The 27149-nt window shown below is 70.8% G+C and overlaps 3 protein-coding genes across 8 annotated transcripts; all 3 read left to right on the top strand.

Annotated features, from left to right (window-relative positions):
* Positions 1 to 92: 92 nt before the first annotated feature.
* On the top strand, positions 93 to 12977 carry SORBS3 (sorbin and SH3 domain containing 3). 2 transcript variants are annotated; one of them, XM_075444849.1, is made up of 18 exons: positions 93 to 1551; positions 6520 to 6625; positions 6707 to 6930; positions 7573 to 7636; positions 7712 to 7850; positions 7949 to 8042; positions 8131 to 8172; positions 8300 to 8386; positions 9367 to 9422; positions 10320 to 10444; positions 10530 to 10609; positions 10695 to 10741; positions 10865 to 10979; positions 11509 to 11634; positions 11712 to 12119; positions 12207 to 12286; positions 12360 to 12466; positions 12548 to 12977. In XM_075444849.1, exons 1-18 carry the CDS (start codon positions 1414 to 1416, stop codon positions 12607 to 12609), a joined length of 2100 nt encoding a protein of 699 aa, XP_075300964.1. In that variant the 5' UTR covers positions 93 to 1413; the 3' UTR covers positions 12610 to 12977. The 2 variants fall into 2 exon arrangements, with proteins under 2 accessions (XP_075300964.1, XP_075300963.1); XM_075444848.1 differs by lacking the exon at positions 93 to 1551 and adding an exon at positions 6248 to 6406.
* Positions 12978 to 14287: 1310 nt separating this feature from the next.
* On the top strand, positions 14288 to 20141 carry PDLIM2 (PDZ and LIM domain 2). The gene is made up of 10 exons (XM_075444847.1): positions 14288 to 14350; positions 15484 to 15583; positions 15977 to 16128; positions 16528 to 16597; positions 16681 to 16772; positions 16874 to 16919; positions 18909 to 19057; positions 19368 to 19513; positions 19605 to 19698; positions 19863 to 20141. The coding sequence occupies exons 2-10, from the start codon at positions 15491 to 15493 to the stop codon at positions 20056 to 20058; spliced, it is 1038 nt and encodes a 345-aa protein (XP_075300962.1). The 5' UTR covers positions 14288 to 14350; positions 15484 to 15490; the 3' UTR covers positions 20059 to 20141.
* Positions 20142 to 21301: 1160 nt separating this feature from the next.
* C28H8orf58 (chromosome 28 C8orf58 homolog) lies at positions 21302 to 24995 on the top strand. 5 transcript variants are annotated; one of them, XM_075444844.1, is made up of 7 exons: positions 21302 to 21409; positions 22442 to 22558; positions 23189 to 23631; positions 23758 to 23898; positions 23994 to 24066; positions 24569 to 24672; positions 24750 to 24995. In XM_075444844.1, exons 2-7 carry the CDS (start codon positions 22513 to 22515, stop codon positions 24834 to 24836), a joined length of 894 nt encoding a protein of 297 aa, XP_075300959.1. In that variant the 5' UTR covers positions 21302 to 21409; positions 22442 to 22512; the 3' UTR covers positions 24837 to 24995. The 5 variants fall into 5 exon arrangements, with proteins under 5 accessions (XP_075300959.1, XP_075300955.1, XP_075300957.1 ...); XM_075444840.1 differs by having other exon boundaries at positions 23189 to 23898; XM_075444842.1 differs by having other exon boundaries at positions 21303 to 21409; positions 23189 to 23898; positions 24753 to 24995.
* Positions 24996 to 27149: the final 2154 nt, after the last annotated feature.

Genomic DNA, 27149 nt, shown 5'->3' with positions numbered 1-27149 from the left:
GGCAACTTGGGTCGTTGACTTTGGTACAGTTCCGAGTTAGCCTGTGCTTTCCGAAGCAGGTCCTTGCGTGGAAAATAGGCTTGGGTTGGTTTTTCTTTTCACCACTGTCTTCTTCCCAGGGTTTGCTGTCGTTTTTCTTCAGCTTCTTGCCTACCTGCGTCTGCCGCTTTAGCACCCGGGTCCGTGGAAGGCACCTTGCGTGGGGCAGCTGGCTGGGGTCCGTCCCTCTCCGAAGGCGGCATCTGAATATTCAGGATTAGCTCTGACGGACTCCAGCGTGTTACACCAGTCCCAGCGCCTCTCCCCCCAGTAATTCGGCAGTATTCCTGTGGGGCCCTGAGCGGAAAAGCAGCCCCGTGCTCGGAAGGGGAAGGCAGGTGGGAGAAGCGCTGCCCCTTGTCGCAGCTCTTCCCAAGGCGTCGGCCGTGGGGACTCGGAGCTTGTCAGCCGGGGCTGCCCGTGCAGCAGAAATCCCGCTGGGAATCGCTGATTCCGAGCAGAGCAATGATCTCCAGTCTCTGGCGACCGGCAGGGCTTCGGGAAATCTGCGGGGCCTCCGTTTTAGAGGGGGGAAAAAAGAGGGCGGTGTGTGACCTGTGGACCCCGGTTCCCGGGTTAGCCGGCGGCGATTCCGAAGGAGCCACGGGCACGCCAGCCTTTCCCGGCAGCTGGAGGGGGTTTGCCTGCTTGTGACAAAGATTTGGGGAAGGACGTGGCGAGGTGGCTTGTTGGCTGAAAAGCCCCTGGTTTTGGGGCGCGCGTCCCTGCCCTGGTGGCTGGGCAGGGCGGGTGGGCTTGTGGCACGTTGGCAGGGCGGAGAGCCGAGTGGAGCTGGCAGAGATGTTGGCAGGGAGTCTGTGCGGGGCTGGAGAGGGAGGGGGGGGGTCTCCTGGCGACAGGGGGGTTTCCAGAGGACACCCCTCTTCGTGGCGCCAGGGCCTTTGGAGCTTGGATCTGTTGAGCACGGCCTCGTTCTTTCACTTAAACTTTGGCCCGAAGCGAGGGTTGGCAAAGGATTTTGCGAGGTTTTTGGTCGCTTCCCTTCCCCAGAGCCACGTCCTCGCCCGCCTGCGACGGCGCAGAGTGGAGCAGCAGCTCTCAGGAGCAAATCCCTCGCCAGCTTTCGCTTCTTTTCCACCTGAACTGCCTGCTGTGCTGTCTCCAAGCCAGGGCAGCGGGTGAGCGGGCTGAGCCTCTCGTAAGGGACATTTGCCAACCCCTGCTCTGGGTCTTGCTGTCTTCGCTTTGTGCTCCGGCCCGGAGCTGCGACGCCAGCGACAGAGGAGAACAGCAACCTTGCAGGAAGCTTTCAAATTGTCTTATAATCATCCGTCACTCCATTTCATGCCAGCTATTTAGGAAACGGCATCTGTGAGCAGACCGCTGGGTTTTCACAAGAGACTTTTGAGTCGCATGCCTCCACTTGTCCTTTTTTTTTTCTTCTTTTTTTTCCCCCCTTTTTTACACGCCCACCGCTTTGCGACAAGCGCGAGATGTTGTGAGCGAGCTTCTTTAACCCCATCCGAGGCGTGGGGCCAATTGCCTTTGTCTGTGAGTGTTTCTGCTGGGTTGTTTTCTCTCTTTTTTGATTTTTTGACGGCATCCTTTCTGAGACGCAGTGAGCCCATGTGTGGTATCTTCCTCTGAGAACGCAAAACCGTGCAAAGGTGCTGCCCGTGCATGTTCGGGCACGTTGTTCTGACCCAGGCTGGGGTCTCGCCCAAGCAGCGGTTTGAGGTGGGAGCTTTGGGATGGGGAGGGGGCCGCTCGGACCCCGAGCCCCCCCAGCCCACATGTGGGGGTTCGGCAGGGACCGTCCCGTGGCGGACGGGGATTTGCTTTGCTCCCGGTTCGCCCCCCGATTTTCTTCTCGCGCTCCGGCCTCGCCACCTTACCCCCACCCCAAACCCACCCGGCCCTTGCGCTTGGGGGGCCTTGCCAGGCGCGGGGGGCTGCGGTCCCCCCCTCCCTGGAGCTGGGGGTCAGGGGCTGGACGCTGGTCCCGCGGCAGCCGGCACGTACGGATGCCATACGGCCGGCGAAGCGCAGGCTCCCGGTGCCGCAGCAACGCGGGCGCCGGCCCCCCGAGTTCCCGAGGGGGTGGGGGGCAGCGGTGGGTGCTAATTACCCCCCCCCCCTCAGCCATATAACCCTCCCCGTGCTGGCAGAGCCGGGAAACCTCATCCCCTCTTCACCAGCGTTTGGTGAAGAAGGTGAGGAAGACCTCGGAGCGGCGAGGTCCTGGCAGATTCCGATTTCTGACCGTGGCAAAGCAAAAAATCCCTGAAACACGCAGATATTCCCGCTCCGGGCCGAGCCAGCACCCCGGAGCTCCGCACCTCTCGCGTCCCCTCCGCCCGGCCGGCCCCGGGGAGAGCCCGGCCGCCTCGCCGCAGCCTGGGTGTTTTTTTTTTTGTGCATGTTATAGCAAGGTGCATGTCACAAGGAGGGGAGTCGGCAACGGGGCGGGGGTGGTGGGGTGAGTTCAAAAATCCATTTTTTTTTTTATTTTTGGCGTCGGGAGAACCTCTGGCTGCCCGTGCCAGCCCGGGGGCTCGGTGTGGCGGCAGGGGTGCTCGGAGGCCCGCCGGGGAGGGTGCAGCGAGGGTGACTTTCGGGTTCTCGATGCGGAGGGATCGTACGCCCGTTGCCTGGGGACTGCCTCCTGGGTTGGTTGTTTTTTTTTTTTTTTTTTTTTGCTTTTTTTTTTTTAGTTATGTTTAAAGGAGAAAAAAAAATGGTGAAAATGTTATTTATTGGCAGAAATTATTTAATATAATTTCTTTTTTTTTGTGAACAAGGAATGAATTTGTTAGAACTGTCTTAATGTAAATTGGAAGTCATCTTTAAGGAGAAAAAAAAACCCAAAAAAAAGTTAAAAATTGACACAGTCACCGGGCTCCGCTGTGGTTTATTGTGGGGTGTGCTGGGGGGCCGGGCTCCCAGGAGAGGGGAGGAAGGCTGTCGGGTCTGCCTTACGGCCGCTGCCTGGCTCGGGGCCCCTCTCCGGGGCCCGGCTGGCGTCTCCCACCCTCCCCGGCACGTCGGCACTCGCCGAGTCGCTCCCGGGCGCGTTGGTGACGCGCTCTGCGCTCCGGCTCCTCGCCCTCCGTCCTCCCAGCCGCTGGCTGAGCGAATCCCCCTCCTCTCGCTGCCTTCCCGGGTGCCGGGAGGAAGAGGAGGGTGTTTGTCAGCTCCTTCCTCGCCCCTCCGTGCCGTGGGCTTGCCGGGCTTCGTGCCGGCCGGGCTCCGTCCTGCTGGGTGGCAGCTCTGGGGACCCCCAGGCTGTGCCCGGAGCGGGGGGACAGGGGACAGCTTGCTGCCAGCTCCGGGATCCCCGGCTCCTGGCTGGCTCCCGCATCGCTTTCTCCCTGCGCCGGCGTCTCGCCGTCGAGTTTCGCTCACCGCCTGCCCTCCCTTTGCCATCTCCTGCCCCTTCACCGTGGTAGCAGCCGGGGTGTGCGACCGGGGACGGGGTGCTCCCGCTCTCCCACCCCTCTCCTCCATCTTCCCACCCAAAAAACCCAGCCTGGCGCCCAGCGTCGCCGCGGGCAGGGGTCTCCGGCAGCGGCCGTCACCCAGAGCATCGCCCGGGCTGGCCGCGCGCTCCCGGCTGGCATCGCCGCGCTGAGCAAACAGGAAACGCTCGCCCTTTGTTAATCCCGTCCCGGGCCGCGCGTTAAATATTGATCTGCCGGCGGAGGGGCGGCCGGCACGGCGCCGGAGGCTGCTCACCCGCGGAGGTGAGTCCGGTCCCCAGGGTGGGCTTTGGTGGCGTGGGGTGGCCGGGACCCCCTGCCCGCGGGACGTCAGCCGGCACGCGGCAGGCTGAGGGGCACCGTCGAGGAGGGGATGGGGTCTGGGCCCCCCTGGCAGGGTTTAACCCGTTCCCTGGGTGCCTGGGGCTGTGCCCCCCGCCCTGCTGCCCTCTCTGTGTCCCCGAGTTTTCCCGGCAGGTCTGGCTCCTGTCCCCAACCCGCCATCCTCCCTGCCGTGTGCCCAGCTCGCACCACCCCGTCCCCACGGAGCGCAGCCACCTCCGTCCCCTCTGTCCCCAGGGGCAGGGCTGGTGCCATCGGCCCCTTCGTCCCCAGCAGCGGCTCCGGCAGGGGAAGGGTGGCTTGGTGGGGACCGAGCGATGGCGGGTGGCAAAGCCACCGCCCCGCGAGGGCAGAGGCCTGAGCTCACGCGGGGGAGCGTGGGATGGAGGAAGGGCCGGGGCTGCCCTGTTTCGGGGCTGTCAGCAGTTTTGGGGAGCCGGCGAGCGGCGGAGGCTGGGACGCGGGCGCTGCCGGAGGGGATGAGGTGGGCAACGGGGCACCCACAGAGCAGAGCGGGGCACGGAGGGGTTGAACGGGGGTCCCCAAAGCCCAGACCCCTGGGGCATGGAGGGGATGGAGAGGATGGAGGGGATGGAGAGGATGGAGGAGATGGAGAGGATGGAGGGGATGGAGAAGATGGAGGGGATGGAGAAGATGGAGGGTCGCCCATGGGACACGGGCTCTGCTTCCGCCATGCCCCCTGTCTGGGGGCTTGGGAGGTGATGGGATCACAGAGCCCCGCTCCCCACCTCCGCCAGGCTCTTCGCTCCCCACCCTCTCCCCAAAATCCCCTCCCAAGTCGCCAGCTCCGTCCCGGCTGGGGGGGTCGGCGACGCCGGGCTCGCCCCGTTTCGTAAGCGGGGGGGCCGGGCGCGCGGGAACGCGTGCGCGCGGGGCGTGGGATGAGTTCAGCCTTTTGGCTCGCCTCCCTGGATCCCGTCCCTGGAAATGTCACTGGAAACTCTGAATGGGCCGGCCCCGCTCCGGAGCGGGGAGCGCTGGGGGGGCGAGCACGCCCCGGGGGGGCCGGGGCACCCAGGGGGACGCCGGGGAGGACGGCGGCTGCTGACCCGGCCGGGGGGATGCTATCGGGGGGTTCTGCTGCCCGCGACGCGCCGAGACCCCCGTTCTTCTCGCGGCAAAGCCTGCGCCGTGCGTTTCGGTTGCCGGCGGCTCGCGGCTCCGTCCGGCTCGCTGCGGGGCTCCCCGAGCCCCCGGCACCGCCCGGGAGGTAAGAGCTGGTTGGGGGGCTGGTGAGGGGGGGGGGGGACCGATGGGGACCTCCTCCCTAGGGCCAGGTTTTGGGGGACAGTCCGTGGGAGCAGGATGGGGCCGAGCCCCATGGGGAGGGCACCGTGCTGGGGGTGGGGGGCCAGCGATTAGGGGACTCGGGGGGGGGGGGCAAGTCTGCACCCCAATTTCTGTGCCCTGGGGCAAGTTGTTCTTGGGGCCTCGGCTTCCCCGTGGCGATGATTAATTACCATTAATTACAGTCTCGAGGCGGCAGAGCCTCTGCAAGGAGCCGAGGGGTCCCCAGCCTGTGGCACTCAGGACACGGTGGGGGGCTGGCAGCCCCTCTCATGGGGGGCTCTGCAGGGGTCCCCCGCGGCACCCACCATGCCCCGCTGGGATGGAGATGCCGGGGGGCTGAGCAAGGTCACGGGGGTCCCCTAAAGCCTCCCGGGGCTGCTCTACCCCCCCCATCTCCCTGCGGCGGTGTTGGGAGCCGTGCCGGGGGTCCCGTCCCCCCACGGCTGCCACCCACCCCCTGCTGAGTCACGGCGCGGGGTGCTGCCGGGCTCGGCCGCCCCGTCCTTGCCGCCTCTCCCCTCCTTCCCCGCTCCCTTCCCTGTTTGCGCTGCAGGGCGGGGAAATACTTCTGCCTTTTCGTGTTCCGGGGCCCGGCGAGGCTCGGTCCTGGCAGCTCTCCCGGCGCGGCACTGCCCGACGCCGCTGCCGCCATGCGCCCGGGCAGGAGGGCACCGGTGCCGGCCGCGTCCCGCCGAGACGGTGGGCAGGGAGCTGGGCCGTCGCCCCGTCCCACCCCGGGGGGTTTTCTCCCCCAGATAGCTTTGGGGGGGGGGGGGGGGGGTGTGGATCCTTCCGCACCGCGGAGCCGGGGCGGGGAGGGCGGCCGGAGCTGCGGCCGCATGGAGAGCACATGGAGCTGTGCCAGGGCTGTTCCTGGCCAGGAGCAGCCACTTCCCCCAGCACCACGAGGCTGCTCGAGCCGGGGACGGTGCCGCGGGGGTTGTCACCCCCGCCGCCATGTCCCCTTCGCCTCTGGATCACTGGGGTCGGTCGCCGGCAGTGGGGAGGGGGCTCCCCCGGAGACCCCAACTCCCCGGCGGAGCCCGGCGAGGCGAAGCTGCCGGAGAGGAGCGTCCGGCAGAGCGGGATGGGACCCGCCGTGAGCGCAGCCGCTTTCCCCGCAGGGCACGGGCAGCCCCGGGGTGCCCACCCGGCGCCCCACGGCCATGGCGGGCCGGCCCCTCCCCCCCGACGCCGGCTGGGGTGGGGGCGCGGAGGACGTCCCCCCCTTCCACCCCCCACCGTGGGTGCCCCCGCAGCGTTCAGCGAGGCGGGTGAGTGGGGCCGGGGGCTGCTGCATGCCGGGGGGGCTTCGGGGAGCCGCTCCACCTCCATCCCTCTGCCACCGCCACCCTGCCCCCGCGCCAGCCCCCTCCTTGTGCCGCAGGTCCCCGTCATCCTCCACCGCGGCTCCGACACGCTGAGTTTTGACTTCCACGACCCCGAGAGCCGTGGCACGGCCGAGCGCGGCCGGGCGGCCCCCCGGAGCTCAGGTACCTGCCCCGAGCATCCCCGGGGGCATCGTCCCCGCGGGCTCCCCCAGCGATGCTCACCCGCGCCCGCCTCGTCCCCAGCCGGCGAGTGGTACCAGACCTGGCCGGCCAAGGAGGCGAAGGCACCCAGCACCCCGGCACCCGCCGGCCCCATGCCCGTCCCCGGGGCCGCCCCCGCTTGCCCCCGGCCCCCGGGCTGGTCGGCCACCTGGACCAAGGACAGCAAGCGGCGGGAGAGGCGCTGGGTGAAGTACGACGGCATCGGGCCGGTGGACGAGACGGGGATGCCCATCGCCTCGCGCTCGGTGAGTCGGGGGCGCGGGGCTGGGGTTTGTCCCACACAGAATCCCAGCATGGCAGGGGTTGGAAGGGACCTCTGTGGGTCACCCAGCCCAACCCCCTGCCCAAGCAGGGTCACCCAGAGCAGGGGGCACAGCACCGCATCCAGGCGGGGCTGGAATATCTCCAGAGAAGGAGACTCCACAGCCTCCCTGGGCAGCCTGGGCCAGGGCTCTGTCACCCTCAGAGGGAAGAAGTTCTTCCTCGGGTTCAGCTGGAGCTTCCTCTGCTCCAGTTTGTGCCCGTTGCCCCTTGTCCTGTCGCTGGGCACCACTGGAAAGAGTCTGGCCCCGTCCTCCTGACCCCCACCCTGCAGATATTTATGGGCATTTCTAAGGTCCCCTCTCAGCCTTCTCTTCTCCAGGCTGAACAAGCCCAGCTCCCTCAGCCTCTCCGTGTAGGAGAGATGCTCCAGGCCCCTCCTCATCCTCGTAGACCTCCGCTGGGCTCTCTCCAGTAGCTCCTCATCTTTCTGGAACTGGGGAGCCCAGCACTGGACCCAGCACTGCAGATGGGGCCTCACTAGGGCAGAGCAGAGGGGAATGTGTCCATCCAGCTGTGCGTCCATCCCCCCCGTCCCCCCTCACCGCCCCGCCGTGTCCCCGCAGAGCGTCGACCGGCCCCGTGACTGGTACCGCAGCATGTTCCGGCAGATCCACCGCAAGCTGCCAGGTGAGTCCCGGTGCAGCGGCACGGCACGGCACGGCGCGGCACGGTGCCCGCTCACCTCCTCCTCCGTCCCCACAGAGCCGGACTGGGACGCCCACTGCTGCCCCACGGGTGAGCTCAGCCCCCCGCCCGCCGCGGTGCCTCCGTCCCCCCCAGAGCCTCGGAGGAAGGGGCCGTCGCCGGCTGAGCCCCCCAGCATGGCCAACGGGCTGGACTGGTGAGTGCAGCACCGGGCAGCGGTGCCGGGGGACCTGGCACCGGTGGGTGCCATGGGAGGGGGCTGCAGGGGGCTGAGCCCCTCCTGGCTCCCCTCAGGACCAGCTGGGGTGACGCCGGTGCCACCGCAGAGCCCGGCAGCATTTTTGACTACGAACCGGGGAAATCCTCGGTGCTGGAGCAGCCGTGGCAGGTAGGCAGCCCCCACCCCCGGCCCCCGCTCCCCCGGCACGGGGCGATGCCGGTGGGCACACACCTACCCGGCCCCTTCCCCTCTCCAGCCCCCGGCAGCGGTGCCACCGGCGCGGGTGCAGCCCATCGAGGTAAGGTGCTGACGGCAAGCGGGGGGTCCGGGGGTGGCAGCGGGGGGGGGGGGGTCCCGGTGCCTGTGCCACTGGGACGAAGGGCGACAGCGATGCCGCCCGCCGCAGCCCCACCCCGGCCACGCAGGTGCTGCTGGAGCAGGAGCTGGAGCGGCTCAGCGAGGAGCTGGACAAGGACATGAAGGCCATGGAGACGCGCCGGCAGCCCTGCCAGGTACCCAGGGCTGGGCGGCACGGAAGGGACGTGTGGTGCGGGTGTTGGGCACATCCAGCTGTGGGTCCGTCCAGCTGTGGGTCCACCCAGCTGCGTGTCCATCCAGCTGCGTGTCCATCCAGCTGTGGGTCTGTCCAGCTATGGATCTGTCCAGCTGTGGGTCCGTCCAGATGTGGGTCTGTCCAGCTGCGTGTCCGTCCAGCTGTGGGTCCGTCCAGCTGCGTGTCCATCCAGCTGTGTGTCCCTCCAGCTGCGTGTCTGTCCAGCTGTGTGTCAATCCAGCTGTGGGTCCGTCCAGCTGTGGGTCCGTCCAGCTATGGGTCCGTCCAGCTATGGGTCCATCCAGCTGTGGGTCCATCCAGCTGTGGGTCCGTCCAGCTGTGGGTCTGTCCAGCTGTGGGTCCATCCAGCTGTGGGTCCATCCAGCTGTGGGTCTGTCCAGCTGTGGGTCTGTCCAGCTATGGATCTGTCCAGCTGCGTGTCCCTCCAGCTGCGTGTCCCTCCAGCTGCGTGTCCCTCCAGCTGCATGTCCCTCCAGCTGTGTGCCCATCCAGCTGTGTGCTCATCCAGCTGTGGGTCCATCCAGCTGTGTGCCCATCCAGCTGCATGTCCCTCCAGCTGCGTGCCCATCCAGCTGTGTGCCCATCCAGCTGTGTGCCCATCCAGCTGTGTGTCCCTCCAGCTGTGTGCCCATCCAGCTGCCTGTCCACCCCCACGGCGTGAACGCGCGTGGCAGGCCACGTGCACAGCTGGATGCCGACGCGGCCGGGCCCATGGATGGCCCGGCAGCGCGCACAGCTGGATGCTGGCACATCTGGACGCGTGGCCGCGGCCGCAGGACGCTAGGACCCTGCCTCGCCGCGCCGTCCGTCCGTCCGGCGGCTCTTGGCGCAGCGCTGGACTCCTTCGCTTCCCGCGGAGACTCGGCCTCTCGGATGATTAATTTTTCTCTCCCACCCCCTCCCGCTCCTCCCCGGCAGAGCTCGGCGGCTGCTCCCACCGCTCGCTCCCCCGCTCCGGCCTCCCCGGCGCCGCGGTGAGTAGAGCCGGCTGCTCCCCGAACCCCAAACCCCACCGCCCCGGGCCCACTCGTGACGGCGGGGGAGCAGCGGCACGGGACCCCACGCCGGGGGGGAGCGGGTGGGATGGTCCCTCCGGCGTCCCCGCGGGGTGGGGGAACCCCACGGAGCCCCCCCCATGGCAGCGATGGCCGCCTCGCCCCCGCTGCCCCCCGCCATGGGTGGGGGACCCCCGCGGCGGGCCGGCTGCCCGGTGGGTGGGTGGGTGGGTGGGACGTGGCTGACCCTTGCCCCCCGCCGCCGCGTCCCGGGGTTCGGCTCAGCCCCAGGGGTTGGATTCCCACCGCCGCGTCCCCTTGTCCCCGCTGCCACCGTGCCGGCGGGTGCCGGGGCACCCCGGGATGGGGTGGGGGACCCCGTGATGGGGTGGGGGACCCCTGGGCATCCCCACGGCCCCATGCCCTGCCCCGGCAGCGGGAGAAAAACAAACAAACGAGCGCTCTGCTTCTTGTAGGACCTACCCTAACCCTCCCAGTGGGGCCGGAGGGCTGGCTGCCCCCCCCGCCCGACCTCCCCTCCGGGCTGGGGGGGGATCTGGGGTTCTTTAAGCACCCCCAGGAGCTGGGTTATCCATTAGCCAGGCGGCCCTCCCCGGAGCTCGGCCGCTGGGTGCTTCCTGCTCGGTGGCAGCGGGGACGAGCCACCGGCACCGCCGGCAAACTTTGGACCCGTCCCGCCTGGGTGCCTCCGGGACGCGATGCCGGGGGGAGCGCAACCGGGGGACCCCGGCATCCTGGTGCTGGGGGTCCCAGGGGTCCTGGCCGCAGGGTGGGGACCGGGGAGGGCAGGGGGATGCGTGGTGGCAGGGCTGGATGTGGGGTTCAGCCCTGCCCTGAGCCGCTGTCACCCTGCAGGAGCCCCCCGACACCCCGCCGGCTCCAGAGCCCCCCCAGAGCCCACCACCCGCCCGCCAGCCCCGGCATGGAGCGGGGTGGCCTGGGGCTGGCCGGCGACCGGAGCCGTGCGGCCCCCAGCAAAGGTGAGCCCCCCCCCCAAGCCGTGCCATGCCATGGGCACCCTACGCACCCCGGCCCCCCCACCCAGTGACCCCCTACCCCTTGCAGACACCCTCAGGCCAGAGACCCTCCCCAGCCTGTCCGACATGGGAGACCCCACGGAGGCCATCAGGAGGGAGGAGAAGAAGGTGAGGTTGGGGTGGTCCCGTCCCGCACGGGACCGGGGGTGGCCGGGATGGGGGTCCCCCCCTAACCGCTCCCCTCCCTCCCCAGATGAAAGCCGCTCGCCTCAAGTTTGACTTCCAAGCCGAGTCACCCAAGTAAGTGACAGCGCTGCTGGGGGTCCCCGCCGTGGCCCCGCAGCCCCTCGGGAGGTGGCTGGGGACTGGGGGAGCCCCGGGACGTGACACCCAGCCGGTGTCCCTGAGCGCTGCGGCTTGCAGGGAGCTGACGCTGCGGAAGGGGGACATCGTCTACATCCATAAGGAGGTGGACAGGAACTGGCTGGAGGGCGAGCACCACGGCCGCGTCGGCATCTTCCCCTCCAACTACGTGGAGGTGAGCGCCGGGGGATGGAGGTGGGGCGGCTGGGTCCGGAGAACCTGGTGGTACAGCGGAGGGCTGCGAGGATGAGGAGGGGACTGGAGCATCTCTCCTATGAGGAGAGGCTGAGGGAGCTGGGCTTGTTCAGCCTGGAGAAGAGAAGGCTGAGAGGGGACCTTAGAAATATCTGAGGGGTGGGGGTCAGGAGGACAGGGCCAGACTCTTTCCAGTGGTGCCCAGCAACAGGACAAGGGGCAACGGGCACAAACTGGAGCAGAGGAAGCTCCAGCTGAACCCGAGGAAGAACTTCTTCCCTCTGAGGGTGACGGAGCCCTGGCCCAGGCTGCCCAGGGAGGCTGTGGAGTCTCCTTCTCTGGAGATATTCCAGCCCCGGCTGGACGCGGTGCTGTGCCCCCTGCTCTGGGTGACCCTGCTTGGGCAGGGGGTTGGGCTGGGTGACCCACAGAGGTCCCTGCCAACCCCTGCCATGCTGGGATTCTGGGATTCTGTGGTGCTGACCCTCACCCGTGTCCCCCACCCCCAGATCCTGCCCCCCACCGAGGTGCCCAAGCCCATCAAGGCGCCCACCATCCAGGTGCTGGAGTACGGCGAGGCCCTGGCGCTCTACAACTTCCGAGGGGAGCTGCCCGTCGAGCTCTCCTTCCGCAAGGTACCGCCGCGCCGTGCTGCGCCGCGTCGCGCCCGCGCCGTGCCGCGCTGACCCACCCTTCTCCATCCCGTGGCCAGGGCGAGCGGGTCTGCCTGGCGCGGCGCGTGGACCACAACTGGTACGAGGGACGCATCTCCGGCACCAGCCGTCAGGGCATCTTCCCCGCCACCTACGTCCAGGTGTCGAAGGAGCCGCGGGTGAAAGCCACCGCCGAGGGCTTCCCACCCTCCGCCAGCCCCCGGCCCACCGCCAGCTCCCCAGCCCCCCAACTCTCGCCCGGTCTCCGCAGCCCCCCGCTTTCCGCCGGATCCCCCCGGGCGGCGGAGAGGGATCCCGGCGAGGCCGGTGGGTGCCCGTCCTCACCCCACCACCGCGGTTTCACCTTCCCCTCCCCGAAGCTGCCCCGCGCCTGCACCCCGAGCCCCTCTCCAGCCCCCACCGGCCATGCCCAGGAACCCCAGCGCCCGGCTTGGCCCCCCGAGCAGGTGAGAGACCCCCTCTGTGCCCCCCATCCCCACTGAGGTCATGGGTGCTGCCCCGTAACGCCGCACCCACCCTCTCCCCCCCGGCAGCTCGCAGCCCCGGGGGCACCCACCGGCACCCACGCCGAGCCCTCCCCGTCCTCCAACGGCTCCGAAATCCAGTGGACCCCGTAAGTCGGGCGGGGGGCGTCACGGTGGGGTGGGAGTGGGGGGTCCGTGGCCACGCGACGCCGTGTCTCGCAGGTACCGGGCGCTGTACCAGTACCGGCCCCAGAACGCCGACGAACTGGAGCTGCTGGAGGGCGACCGGGTGGACGTCGTGCAGCGCTGCGACGACGGCTGGTTCGTGGGTGCGTGGCCTCGACGGGGACGGGGACGGGGTCGGGGTGCCACCGCCACCCCCCCGTCGTCACTTTGCTTTTCCCACCCAGGCGTGTCCCGGAGGACGCAGAAATTCGGCACTTTCCCCGGCAATTACGTGGCGCCGGTGTGAGCCGCGGCGCGACGAAGAGGAGCCCGGCGCGCGGCGTGGGGCTGGGGGCTCGCCCACCCCCCGCCTCACCCACCCCGCGTCCCCTCCGCGTCCCCCCACGGAGGGGGCCTCCAGCTCCCTCCCGCCCCTATGGGGCTGCCGCTAACTGGGACCAGTTCCACCCGCGCAGGGGGTCTCCCCCACCCCAGTGCCTTAATGCGACCCCCTCCTCGCCGCTGCCCGGTGCCTTACCGGTGGCCGTGCCTCCCCCTCCTCTCCGGCCGGCGCTGGGGGGCTCTGGCTGGTGCCACCCGGGGGGGGGGGTCCAGGGCCCTGCCACCCACCCGGCGGCCGCCTTCGCATCTCGCCCGTCATTAAACCTCAGCTCAGCCCGAGCCTGGCCTGGTGGTGCTGGGATGGGGGGGGGGCGGGTGGGATGGGGGCTGCGGGGGGCTGCGGGGGGCTGTGGGGGGCTGCGGGGGGCTGCAGGGGGCTGCGGGGGGCTGTGGGGAGCTGCGAGGGGCTGCGGGGGGCTGCGAGGGGCTGCGGGGGGCTGCGGGGGGCTGAAGGGGGCTGCGGGGGGCTGCGGGGGGCTGTGGGGGGCTGCAGGGGGCTGCGGGGGGCTGCGGTGGTCCCCGTGGGGTCGTCGCGCTGTGTGGGGGGGATGCTGGGGGGTTACAACACGGCAAAGGGCTGGTACGGGGGGGGGCACGTGGGGCTGCGGCGGTGCCCGTGGGGGGTTGCAGTGGTGCATGGGGGGATGCAGGGGAGCATGTGGGGCTGCAACAGTGCCCACGGGGGGGTTGCAATGGTGCATGTAGGAGTTGCAAGGGGGCACGTGGGGCTGCAACAGTGCCCGTGGGAGGTTGCAAGGGGGCACGTGGGGCTGCAGGGGAGCACGGGGGGCTGCAACAGTGCCCACGGGGACTTGCAAGGGTGCATGTGGGGCTGCAGGGTGGCATGTGGGGCTGCAGCGGTGCCCATGGGGTGTTGCAGTGGGGCATACGTGGCTGCAGGGGAGGATGTGAGGCTGCAACAGTGCATGTAGGGTTGCAAGGGGGCACATGGGGCTGCAGCAGTGCCCGTGGGAGGTTGCAGTGGTGCATGGGGGGATGCAGGGGAGCATGCGGGGCTGCAGTGGTGCAGGTGGGGTTGCAAGGGGGCACGTGGGGCTGCAGGGGAGCACGGGGTCTGCAACAGTGCCCACAGGGGGGGTGCAATGGCGCATGTGGGGTTGTGAGGGGGCACATGGGGCTGCAGCAGTGCCCTTGGGGGGTTGCAGGGGGGTATGGGGGGTTGCAAGGGGGCACATGGGGCTGCAGCAGTACCCGTGGGAGGTTGCAGCGGTGCATGGGGGGATGCAGGGGAGCCTGTGGGGCTGCAGTGGTGCAGGTGAGTTTACAAGGGGGCACGTGGGGCTGCAATGGTGCATGTAGGATTGCAAGGGGGCACATGGGGCTGCAGGGGAGCACGGGGGGCTGCAACAGTGCCCACGGGGGGGTTGCAATGGCGCGTGTAGGGTTGCAAGGGGGCACATGGGGCTGCAACAGTGCCCGTGGGGGGTTGCAAGGGGGCACGGGGGGATGCAGGGGAGGATGCGGGGCTGCAGCGGGACACGCGGGGCTGACGCCACGGACACACCCCCCCCCCCCCCCCGCAGCCGAGCCGCGCCCGGCCCGGCCCCTTCCGAGGGGGCGGGGCCGCCGTCGGGGCCGCGCTCGGCTCCGCGCCCCACGGGGCTGCCCCGGCTCGGCCGCCGCCGGTGAGTGGGATGGGGGGGGGGGGGGTCCCCTCGGGGGTGCCGCTCCCCCGAGGAGGGGGGGGGTGCGGACAGACCGTCCCGTCCCGTCGCGTCCCCTCTGCCACCGCAGCATCGCTGCGCGCCGGGACCGAGGTGGGGAGCGGGAGGTGGGATGGAGAAGGGGTGCAGGGGGGCTGCAGGGGGGGTGCACGGCTTTTGGGGGGGGTCCGGGGGTCGTGCCCCGACGGCTGTCGAAGTCCCCGGGGCAGCAGACCTCGCTGCCTGGGGATGCGAAGCAGCGGCCGGGCCTGGGGAGGGGGTTAGGGGGGGGGGTCCCTTCCCTTGGCCGCGGAGCCCAGCCCGGAAAATTCTCCCGGGCGGCCTCTCCAGCCCCGCTTTGGGGATTTTTAAAAATGCCTTCGCCGGCGGTCGCGGACGGGGTGCCCCGGCTCGGCTGCCGCGGTGCCAGGCAGGGAGCGGGGATGCCAGCCCTGGCATTTAGGGGAGGGGGCTGCCCCTTCCCACCCACCCCGTCGAAGCCAAGGGCCGCCACGCTCGCTGGGGTGCCGTGGGACCCCCGTGCTACCCCCTCGGGGGGGATCCCCAGCATCCTATCCGCAGGATGAAGGTCTCGGGGCGGTGGTCCGTGCGTGTCCGGACCCCCGCCGCGGTGAGAAGCGGCATCGTTCCCTCGCCGGCCGCTGGCTCCCCTCGCGTCGTCCCCTCCAAACCCCGCTGGCTTGGCCGGGCTGCCAGGGCGGCACCGATTTCTCGCCTTGCCAAGGCCCCGGGTGCCACAGGGTGACCTCGCCTGCCCCGTCCCACCGGCCGTACCGTCGCAGGGTGCCCGGGACCCCCTCGTCCCCGGGGGGTCTCGGCAGGGGAGGAAGCCACCAGCCTTGGGCCGGGGCCACCGGGGCAGCAAGAGGAAGCGGCGATGGCTGCCGGCACCCTGCGACAGCGCGAGGACGTGGGTCCCCTCCCCGGAAGGAAGGCGCAGCCGGGTCTCCATCGGCCCCGCGCCGGGGACCCTCGGGGTGCGGGGCTGCCGGCGGGTGGGCTGCCGGGCTGTGCCTCGTGGAGGGAGGGCGAGGGGCTCTCCTCGGCCTCGTCCCCTCGGCGTTTCCTGACGCCGCGGCTCGCTGCCCGCCCAGAGCTGCCATGCTGGTGACGGTGACCCTGGCCGGGCCGGCCCCTTGGGGCTTCCGCATCACCGGGGGGAGAGACTTCGGGAAACCCATCACCGTCTCCAAGGTAGGAGCCCCTCACCCAACCCCCAGCCCTGGGGAGATCAGCTGGGACGCCCGCCGTGCCGGGCTGCTCCGGCGAGCGGATCCTGTTCGCTGTCCTTGAGGGATCCCGCTCCGTGGGAACGGCCCCACGGTGACGGCACGGGGGTCTTGGTCCCCCCTCGCCGGCACGCACCCAGCAGAGGGGCCAGCACCCCGGTTTTGGCAGGGCTGCGGGGACCCTGGTGGGTGGGAGCATCCCGGCAGGGTGGGATTTGGGGACCACCCGCCAAGCAGCCCTGTGCCGGGACCTCTCACGAGGTCTGGGGCTGAGGGGTGGCTGGGGGCGGGGGGCTCGCTGCCCCCAGCGCCTCCGAGACAACACCGGGGCTGTCCCCGCGTCCCCTTCTCCGCGGAGGTGACGGAGCGGGGGAAGGCGGCCGCGGGTGACCTCCGGCCGGGGGACGTCGTCGTCGCCATCAACGGGGAGAGCGCGGCCGAGATGCTCAACGTGGAGGCGCAGAAGAAGATCAAGCAGAGCCCCGGGCAGCTCCGGCTGGAGGTGGAGAGGTGGGTGCTGCGATGGGGGGGGGGGGGGGGCTGGCAGCCCGGACGCCTGGGTCCCCAGCTCCCCAAAGCCGGCATCGCCACGCTGTGCCTCGGTTTCCCCACGCTGGGGTCCCCAACCACGTGTGCGTGGGTTGTTTTTTCCCCCTCCGGTGACTCTTGGGGCTGCGCCATCCCTGTGGGAGCCTGTCCCTGCTCTGTAATTAACGAGTCAGGCGCTAATGAGGCCAGGCAGCCCTGGCAGCCGTTACCTGGCCGACTGGTCCCAGTTGGGGACCTGGGGCTGCTGCCTCTCGCCACCTCCCCGGGGGGCTGCGGGGGAATGGCCGTGCTGTGCCGTGGGTGCACAGGGGCTGCACGCAGATGCAGGACCCCCCCCCCCAACCCTCCCTCGGTCCCCAGGTCCCCAGTGCCACCTCCCACCCACACCAACGGGGACACCTCACCGGAGACACTGGCCCCACGCTTCCAGGTGAGCCCCGGGCAGCCCCCTACACCCCCTGGCCCCCCACCCAGGGCTGATTCCAGCTGCTGGCATCTCCCTCCCCTCCCCAGGATGCGCTGCGGATGCGGGACGAGAGCCAGGGTGCCCGGAGAGCCTCCTGCTCCAGCCCGGCATCCCTCCGCCCCCGGCCCGGCAGCGGCAGGTAAGGCTGCACCCGGCTGCGTGTGGGGCTGGGGGAGGCGGGCAGGGGTCCGGGCAGGGCCGGGGACCCTCCTGATGGCCCCGTCCTCCCCCCCTCCCCAGCTCGCAGCCCCTGGAAGAGGAGCTCGCCCGTCCCGGCTTCTGCCAGGTGAGCAGGGAGCGGGGGGCTGCGGGGGGCCGGGCAGAGATGCTGGGGGGGGGGGCATCCGTGCTCAGTCACCCTTCAAAGCCCCACAGCAGCGGTCTTTGCAGCCCCAGACCACTGCCCGCTGCAGCCCCAGATCATCACCTCCTGCAGCCCCAGACCATGATCCCCTGCAGCCCCAGACCATCATCCCCTGCAGCCCCAAACCATCACCTCCTGCAGCCCCAGACCATCATCCCCTGCAGCCCCAGACCATCATCTCCTGCAGCCCCAAACCATCACCTCCTGCAGCCCCAGACCATCATCCCCTGCAGCCCCAAACCATCATCTCCTGCAGCCCCAAACCATCACCTCCTGCAGCCCCAGACCATCATCCCCTGCAGCCCCAGACCATCATCTCCTGCAGCCCCAAACCATCATCTCCTGCAGCCCCAGACCATCATCCCCTGCAGCCCCAGACCATCACCTCCTGCAGCCCCAGACCATCACCTCCTGCAGCCCCAAACCATCACCCTTTACAGCCCAAAACCATCACCCCTTGCAGCCCCAGACCATCATCTCCTGCAGCCCCAAACCATCGCCCTTTACAGCCCAAACCACTGCCCTTCGCAGCCCCACGCTGTCCCCTCACACAGCCCCATCGCCGCGCTATCGCCCAGCCCTGCTCTGCCCCGGGGACCGCGTCAGCCGGTGCGGTGGCCGGCACCCCCGGGCCCCGGCACGCCTCGCCGGGGATGTTTTCCCCGCTCCTACCCAGCGCCTCTTGGCAACGGCGCCAGCCTAAGGAGGCCAAACCAGTTTGGGGAGGCCTGGCCCCGCTCCCGTGAGCCTGGGGGACTGGGGCGTTGGCAGGGCAGGGACCCACAGCCCCGGCAGCGTTGGGGTGCCCGGGGAGCGGGGCTGGGATGCCCGGGGGCCGGGATGCCTTCCCCGCCGCCCGGACCCGTCCCGGGATGCCCGCGGCCGCCCCGTCCCTCCCCGCCGCGGTTTCGGGCGGCTGCTGAGCCCCACGGGGCAGCCGCCGGCTCCGGGTTTGGCGTCTCCCTCGTCTCCTCCCTCCCCGCTTTATTTTTTCTTGTTTTTCAAGCCCAAATCGGGAAGCGCGGTGGCCCCGAACGCCGCCCTTCCCAGCTGCCTTTGGCTGCGGCCCCGGCCGCCCCTTGGCTCCTCCGGCCGCTCACTCCCTCCTTCCTCCCCAGCCCCATATTTGCTCCAGTGCCGACCCTGGGGGTCTGGGGGGTCTGGGATCCGTGGGGCTGGGGCTGTGCGGGACACCGTGCCCGAAACGGCGGCAAGAGGAAGGGCTGCCCTTGGACCATGCTCTTCGTCGCGTCCCGCGGCGCGTTGGCACCGGCACAGACGAGGCCAAGGCTCCTGCTCCACCCAAGCCCAATTTTAGCTCATCCCTCGCCTTCCCGTGACCCCGCCGAGCCCCGCTGCTGCCCCTCTCCATCTCCGCGGTGTCTGGGCTGGGGGGTCCTCGTCCCCAGCCCCGTCCCCGGGCTCCCGCTGGGGTTCGCGTCGGCGTGGCGGCTGCCGCCGGGAACATCGGCTTCCACTTAGCCGGGGTTTTGCCTTTCCTGCCTTGCCGGGGCCGCTAAGCAGGAGCAGATGCCGGCGAGGGAGCGGGTGCAGGCGTAGGGTTACTGGGGGGGGCTGCGGCCCCCGGCCCCCCTGGGGTTCCCCATGGCCCCAGTGCGGGGGGGCAGGAGAAGCAGCCGCCCCGCGGGGAGCCGCGGAGCACCCTGCACCCCTCCCGGGAGCACGGCAGGGCGCCCGGGGAGAGGGGCTTCGAAAAAGCCCCTGGGGCCAGCGCTGGGGTCCGTGGGGTGCCCAGGAGGAGAGGGGGGGGCATCTGCAGGTACCCTTCCCCACACCCTGCCCAGGAGATGCTGTGCTCCCCCCGGGCTGGGGACACACCGGGGGGCTGCTGCAGCACCCCCCAGCCCCCCGTACCCCCCCGGGCACCCAGCACCTCTCTCCCCTTGCCAGGAGCGGGGAACCCTGAGCCGCCAGAACAGCTCCCCGGGGTCCATCCTGCCTCCGCCCCCCCGCCCGCCCTCGCCGGGGCTCGGGGCCCCCCCAAACCCCTGGGAGATGCGCAGAGAGCGGCGACGCTCCTCGCCCTCCCCCTGCAGCAGGTACGCAGCGGGCTGGGGGTCGTGCGGGGTGGGATGGGGGGACACACACACAGGGAGGAGGGGAAGCCCCCATCCCCACGCACCCATCCCGCACCCCGGGGTGCACCCAGGGTGCTGCCTCGCCGAGGGAACCCGTGCAAAGAGTTAAGAGAGAGAGGTAGGGCCGTGGGAGGGAGGGCTGGGCAGGCTGGGGCAGGTCCCCAGGGTGGAGGGTGGGCGGGTGCAGCCCGGCGGACCCAAGCGTCGGGGTGCCGGGACCCCCCCCCCTGCTCCCCGTCGCCTCCCGCCGCCCCGGGGTGCCGTCCCGCAGCCCGGGCTCGGAGCCGGCCATGCGGCGCTTGGAGGAGGATTCGGAGGTCTACAAGATGCTGCGGGAGAACCGGGAGCTGCGGGCGGCCCCGCGGCAGTCCAGCACCTTCCGCCTGCTCCAAGAGGCTCTGGAGGACGAGGGCGGAGGTGAGGGGGTGCGGGGGGCCACTGGGGGGGGGTCCGGCCGAGGGAGGGGGGGGGGGGTTGGCGCGACCCTGACGGCCTCGTCTCCCCGCAGCCCCCTACCCCAGCCGGCTCTCGCCCAGCACCCGAAAACCCGTGGCCGGGGTCCAGAAGCTGCACGTCTGCGAGAAGTGCGGCAGCACCATCGCGTGAGTGGGGCTGGGGGCGGGGGGGGGGCTCCCTGGGCAGGATCGGTCCCTGCCACCGCTCCCGGCAGGGCCAAAACAGGGCCGAGATGCTGGGCATCACCCCGTGACGCATGTGGGGGGAGAGGGGGTGCCCCGCTGATGCCCCCCCTCCCCGTCACCCCCAGGACGCAGGCGGTGAGGATCCGGGACGGCCGCTACCGGCACCCATCCTGCTACGCCTGCGCCGACTGCGGCCTCAGCCTGAAGATGCGGGGCCACTTCTGGGTGGGCGACGAGCTCTACTGCGAGAAGCACGCCCGCCTGCGCTACCAGGGCACCCCGGGGGGGCCCGCCGCCCCCCCCGTCTCCCCCCAGGCCTGAGCCCGCGGAGGGGAGCTCGCTGCCTGCATCCCCCCCCCACCCCGGGGCACCCCACCGCTTTGGGAGGGCGGGGGTCTGCGGTGGGGGGGGGTGTTTGGGTTGGGGGCTGAGGGCATCGCCAGGCTGGGGGGGATGCGATGCGGCTGCCCGCCCTTGCTGCGTTGGCGTGTGTGATGAGCTGGGTCCGTTCTCAGCCTGGGCTGCAGCGGGGACAGGGGGACATTGGGGACATTTGGGGGGGGGGCACAGGGATGCTTCAGCACTTAGGAACCGGAGAGGGGGCTGGCACCGCTTTGTACACCGACTGCAAAGGGCTTCTCCGAGGTATTAAACCAGATCTCTATATAAATATAATATATATTTGCTCCACTCCTGTGTCTGGTCTGTGCAGGGGGTGGGGGGGGGAGGGGAGGGCAAGCAGCCCCAGGGTGCAAGCAGCGACCCCAGACCCCCACCCCGTAGCAGCGGTGGGGAGCTGGAAGCAAACCCCCTGCCCCAGGGTGGGGGTCCAGGCGCCACAGCCCGGTGCAGAGAGCCGGGGGCAGGGGTCCGGCGCCCCGATGCTGCGCTGGCTGGGTGCCAGCTGGCCTTGCCCCCCTCCCGGGAAGGTCAGGGCCCCCCAGGGGGCTCGACCAGCCCCTCCCCGCTCCGGGCATCCCTGGGAGGTGTCAGGGCTTTACGGCGGGCTGTTGGCCGGGGGCCTTTGTCCTGCCGAGGCCCAGGGGGGCTCTTATCGCTGCCCCCCCCCCCCCCCCCCGCCCCTGTTTGCACGGAGATGGGCTGTGCTGTTATCCGGGCTGTGCTGTTTTATCCGGGCTGTGCTGCTGTCAGCAGCTCCCCGCCGAGGGGACCAGCCCCTTCCCACGTCCCACGGCTCCCCCCGCCCCTGCCCCGCTGCCTGCTCCCCTTTCGGGGTGCGCCGCACCCCCCCATCACCCCTGGGCTCGGCCGAGCTCTCACCGTCGAGGCACCGAATTCCCGCAGGAGGGATCAGCCCGGGACCCTTCGGGGGGGGGGGGGTGGGGGGGGGTCCCGGGGGGTTGGGGGGGGGTCCCTCTGCCCGGGGGGGGGAGGCAGGGCTGGAGAGGGTCCTGCCCGGCAGCGTGTGCGGGGGGGAAAAGAGGAATAAACGCTTCTGGCTGGGGGAGGGGGGAGGGCGGAGGGCGGAGGGCGGACCCCCCCCCGGCCCACCCCGCCCCCGCAGCCCTGCCCCATAAAGCGGCTGGGAGCAGCGGGACCGCCCGCTCCGCCCTGCCCGCTCCCCCCGCTCCCCCCCGACGGAGTCCCCGAACCCCCCCCAGCCCGGGGATGCTGCGCCGCAGCGGAGCCTTCAGCCTGGAGCCGCCCCGCGGTGAGTCCGTGGGCCTTGGGGCTGTGGGGGACCCCCGAGCAGCCCCCCCACCCTCACACTCCCCAGGGTCTGGGCTGGATTGGGGGGGAGTCACCCGGGATCCTCAGCTTGCAGGGGTATTTCTGGAGGGGATCCTCAGGGATCCCTGGTTTGGGATGTCTGTGCTGTAGGGGGGCTCTGGGGGGTCTTGGCACCCCCCAGTTAGTGCTGTCTGTGCTGAAGGGGGTCTTTGGGGGTCCCAGGAGTTGCCCCCCTGCTGGGAGGGGCCCAGGGTGCCGGCTGTGCTGGGAATTCCACCCAGGCTTTGCCTTCCAGCGCTTGGGCTGACAGACCGGTGCCCGCATGCAGTGCGGGGGTCCCAGAAACCCACGGCCCATTTCCGTGTGCCCCCCAGCTCAGGCTGTGCTGGGACCCCCTTCCCCTCCAACAGCAAAGCCTGGGAGGCACCGGGGGTCCCAGGCAGAGCCGTGGGCTCGGGGGGACCCCGGCACCGCAGCAGCACCATAGGGGGGGTTTGAGCTCTCCCGGCGATGAGGAACCCCCTGTCCCCCCAACTCCGGTGAGGTTCCAAGCCTCGGTGAAGCCCCCGTGGCCGGGAGGAAAGCGGCAGCCCCTCGGCACGCGGGGCCGTCCCACGCAGCCCCGGCAGCCGGTGGAAACGGGGCGGAGGGGGCACCCCACGGCATTGCTGGCATTCACGCGCCCACTCAACGGCCGGGTTGTCCGCCGGCCTGCAGCGACCTCCGGCCTCGCCAGCCCACCAGGGATGCGCGGTGAGTGGTCCCGGCCCAAGCAGGGTGGTCACTCGGGGCAGGAAACTGGGAGCACTGGGCACCCAAATTCGAACCCTGAGCAGGGTCCCCCCCCAACGCGGGAGGATCCATCCGGCCCCCGGCTGCCTGCCTGCCCGCAGCGACCCGGCTGCGGTGGGGAGGGAGCCCTCCAGCACCGGCCCAGCCAGTATTGCCCATCCCAAATCCCGAGAGGAACCAGTTGGGAACCAGTCCTGCAACGAGGTGCCTCTGGATGCAGGGCCCGTCGCCCGGCTGGGCTGGCTGTAAAAGGGAGCGCCGGGACGCGCGCCCGGCTGTCGGCTCTCGGCGATGTGGGGGGGCTCCCGCGCCGTCTGGAAGAGGAGGTTCAGCTGCTGTGAGTGCACGGGGGTCCGCGAGCCCCCGGGGTGTGGGAGGGTGGGCAGCTCTGCGCCCTGAGTCGAGAGCTGGGAGGGTGCTCAAGCTTGGCTCCCCACCTCCCCGAGCCCTCTGCCGCGGTCCGGCCAGGAAGGGGGGTGAGACCCCCACCACCGGGCTGGAATCCCACCCTGAGCTGCAGGGCGATGCCCCCCGCGCTGCGGGGACCAGCAGCTGGGGGTCCCCGGGGCCGTCGCATGGCGGGGAGAGGACGGTCCCCGCGGCCATGCCGTGTCCTGGGTCAGCCGGGACCGAGCTGCAGCTGCCCACGCGGCCCCGACCGGCTCGGGGTGAGGGTCCTGGGTGCTCCCCAGGCAGCTCGGTGGCGGGGGGGGGTGGGGGTCGGGCTCGGGGCCATGTTTTTAGGGAGCAGTGACAACGTGCTGCGGTGGCTTGAGCATTGCTGGCTCCGGGCAGGGGCTGTGGGGACCCTCCAGAGAGGGGTCCCAGGGCAGGGGGGCTGCAACTTGCATGGCGGTGGGGAGACCTGCTGCGGGGTGGGGTGGTGGGCGTGGGTGGGGAGCGCTCTGCCTGGGGACCCCCCCCCCCCCCCCCAATCTGACACCACGTGGCCTCCCTCACCCCGCAGATGGTCCCTGGGAGACAGCGGAGAGCTGCGTGGTGCACACCTCTGCCAGCGTCTACCGACGGCTGCAGGAGAGCCCGCGGCAGCCCCCGGGGGGGATGAGCTCCCGGGGACCCCCCCCACCGCCGCCCCTCGCCCCCGGCAGCCCCTCGGCGAGCGGGCAGCAGCTCCTCAAGTCGGAGTCGGAGGACTCCGGGGTGGAGATGGCCAGCAGTGAGCACTCGCCCTCCACTCCCCTGGGCTCCGAGAGCAGCTTTTCCCTCGACGGCCTCCCACCGAAGACCCCCCCCGGAGAGGAGCCGGGCCCCCAGCCCCCCCGCAGCCGCTCGGGCAGCAAGAAGCCGTCGCAGGCAGCGCAGCGAAGCAGGAGGCAGCGGGCACCCGGGCGCTGCCCGCGACAGCTCGGCCGCCGCAGCACCAGCGCAGCCGAACCGCGGGCAGAGCCGGTGCGGGACCCCCGGGAGCCCACCGAGGAGGACCCCCGGGCAGCAGCGGCGCGTGGCGCGGAGGGGGCGGCTGCGGCTGGGGGGCTTCGGCCTCCTGGCAACCCCCCACCCCTCGCTCGCCCGCAGGCTGTGCCCGTGCCGGGGCAGGGGCTGCGGTACCTGGAGCACGTCTGCCAGATGCTGGAGCGCGTGGCCCGGCTGCAGCAGGACAACCGGCTCCTCCGGCAGCGGGCTGCTGAATCCCGGTGTGCCCGCCCTGACGCCGCGGTGAGGGCCGGGGGGACGCGGGGTGCACGGTTTGGGGGGGGGGTAGTGCTGGTGGGGAGGGTCTCAGCTCACCTGCTGCCTCTCCGTGCCCGCAGCCCACTCGGGACCTGGATATGTGGAGGGGTGAGCGATTCCGGCCGCGCTCCTGCTCGGACAGCCAGGCTCCAGGTGAGCGGGGTGGGATGCGGGGATGGCGGGGGGTGGGATGTGAGGATGGCGGGGGGTGGGATGTGAGGATGGCGGGGGGTGGGATGCGGGGATGGCGGGGGGTGGGATGCAGGGATGGCGGGGGGTGGGATGTGAGGATGGCGGGGGGTGGGATGTGGGGACGGCGGGGGGTGGGATGTGGGGATGGCGGGGTGGGAGGCGAGGATGGCGGGAGGTGGGATGCGGGGACGGCGGGGTGGGATGCGGGGACAGCGGGGGGTGGGATGCGGGGATGGCGGGGTGGGATGGGAGGATGGCAGGGTGGGATGCAGGGATGGCGGGGGGTGGGATGTGGGGATGGCAGGGTGGGAGGCGAGGATGGCGGGGTGGGATGCAGGGATGGCAGGGTGGGATGCGGGGACGGCGGGGCAGTGCCCAAATGTCCCCCCCCCGACCCCGACTCTGTCCCCTCCACACCGACTCTGTCCCCCCACGCCGGTTTTCTGCCCCCCACCCCACGCAGCGCCTGGCCCCGAGCCGTGCCGGAGGACGTGGGGACACTCGGCCAGCTCCCCCAGCCTGCTGGAGCCCTCCGAGAGCGGGGTGGGCGCCCCGACGCCGGACAAGGTACGGAGCGGGGGGCGACGGGGCGAGGTGGCGGGGGGTCCTGGGGGTCTCCCGGTGCCGACGGCCGGTTCTCCCAGCAGGACGGGCGCTCGCACTGGGGCCGGGTGAAGGTGCTGCTCACCCGCCTGACCCGGCGCTCGCTGCGGGGCGGCCGCTGCAGGTAGAGCCGGGTGGGGGGGTCCCCGCTCCCACCACCCCCGGCCGGAGGAGCTGCGCAGCACCTATTGCGTCACACCCCGCTGGATGACGTCACGCCGGTGTCCCCCCTCCCCCCAGAATAAAGCCTTTTCACTGCCCAAGAGCCGGCTCCTCGCGAGGTGATGTGCAGTTGCGCGGTGACGTCACTCTCCCCCACCCGGCGTGACGTCACGGCAGCATCACTTCCCGAGCTGCTTTCCCGCCCCTTTTGTTCGCGCGCCCCGGTTCAAGCGGCTGCCGACCCCGGGTCCCCAACCCCCCAGACCCTCAACCCCCTCCCAGGTCCCTCCCGGGGTTCCCCCTGCCTCGGAGCGGGGGGGAAGCTTGTCCTCCCCCCCCCCCCCCCCCCCCAAAGACCTCCCTGCTGAGCCCCCCGCTCCCCTCCGAGCCGCCGCAGGTGGGTGGGGAGGGGGCGCCGGGGAGTCCCCGCCGGGGTGGGGGGAAGCAGAGGGTCTTCCCTGGGGGGTGCCCGCCGGGGTGGTGGGGAGAAGCAGAGGGTCTTCCCTGGGGGGTCCCCGCCGGGGTGGTGGTGGGGTGTTGGGGGAGAAGGAGAGGGTCTTCCCTGGGGGGGTCCCTGCCGGGATGGGATGGGGGGTGGTGGGGAGAAGCAGAGGGTCTTCCCCGGGGGTCCCCACCGGGGTGGGATGGGGGGGGTGTTGGGGGAGAAGCAGAGGGTCTTCCCCGGGGTCTGCAGGAGCGTTTGGGGTGCTGGGCGAGGAGGTCTTCTCCCAGCGGCGGTGGGGAGGGGGTTTCAATGCCGGTGGAGCCCCTCACCGTGCCGTCGGGTCTGGGGGCGAAGGGCCGGGTACCGCCGGTGGGGAAGACGCTGGCGAAAGCTGCCTGCAGCCCCGCTCTCCGACCAGGTACCCCCCCATCCCCTCCACCCCCCTCTTCCTCGGCCGTTTCCTACCGTGACTTGGGTTTTTTCCTTCGCAGCAGCCTCTCCCGGGACCCCCGGCAGAGCTCCCCCCCCCCCCCGTGCCACCCCCGGGCAGCAGCAGGGCACCCTCCAGCCTCGCCGCAGCCCACCCCGGCAAGGCGAGAGCTCGCCCTTCGCCCCGGCCGGCTGGGGGTCCCGGGAAGGCTGGCAGCGGGGTGGGGGGCTGCTGTGGGTGCTCGGGGTTTCTGGAGCAGACTCACGCCTGGGTGGTGCCATGGGGGGCTCATGATCCCTGTTCCCCCCCCTCTCCAGCAGTGATGCTCATCCCACCGCCCCCATCACCTGGGGAGACGCCGGGGGCGAGGACCAAAGGGCAGATGATGAGGAGGGGGACGTGTCCCCTGCTGTGGGGTGGGCATCTGGGCAGCCCCCTCCCCTGCTGCCCTCCACCGCCTCTGCCTTCCAGACCCCTCTTACGCCACCGGGCCCTGCCCCACTGGGTGCTCCGGCCCTGCGGTGATTTTTTTGGGGTGGGGGGGAATATTTGTGGTCAGAGAGAATCTCTCTGGTTTCTGTGGGTCTCGGGGCAGCCAGCTCTGTCTGTGGGGACCGCTTCGGGGTGGGCCGGCTCAGAGCGAGCCCCAGCGCCCTCGGTGAGGTTCTCCAGCCCCTCCTGCAACGCTGGGGAGATGCCACGGCAGCACCCGGCTGCCCGGCGGCTTCTGCCACCTCCGCCTGGGCTGGCCGGACGCCTTCCCCCTCGCCGGCCGTCCCCCGGCCGCATCCTGGCTGCTGGCCCCGAGGAGGATGCCGAGACCACTCCAGGTGACCCCGATTCTGCTTTCAGGGCCAAGGTGAGGAGGAAGGGAGGGTCAGCTCTCACCCAGGTGACAGCCCTGGTGGCCCCAGAGCAAGGGAAGGCTCCCGAGCACCTGAAGAAGCAAATGGAGGTGCGGCCCCAGGCGTGTGCTGGACCTGGCTGTCCTGGCAAGGGTTAATTCACCCAGTTTTGGGGGAAATCCCCTCAGGTTTGGTGTTCTGCTGTCATCTGCATTCACTGCTGGACTCCTTGTGGGACGGCATCTGCAAAACCTGGTGTCCCCTGGGGGTCTTGTCCTCAAGGGGGCTTTGGGGGGGAAGGGGGACGGCCGGGATGCTGCGATGCGGCCGGGCTCAGCGCCTGTCCCTGCCAGGGAGGAGGAGAACGAAGCCGCGCTCGCCGTCGGGGAACGGTCCCCATCCTGCTCGGACCCCGCGGTCCTGGTGTGCGTGGCACGAAGCCGGGTGGGTTCAACCCAGCGAGGAACACGGACACCTCCGGGCACGTGGCTGCTGCCCACCCGGGGCACGGCAGACCACCCCCGTGGGCTCAGCCCCACCACGTGTCACCCGTGGAAGA

This window comes from Opisthocomus hoazin, chromosome 28 (assembly GCF_030867145.1).
Source record: "Opisthocomus hoazin isolate bOpiHoa1 chromosome 28, bOpiHoa1.hap1, whole genome shotgun sequence".
Lineage (NCBI taxonomy): Eukaryota > Metazoa > Chordata > Aves > Opisthocomiformes > Opisthocomidae > Opisthocomus > Opisthocomus hoazin.
The sequence above is the reverse complement of the archived record's forward strand: the minus strand, read 5'-3'. Positions and strand labels throughout refer to the sequence as shown.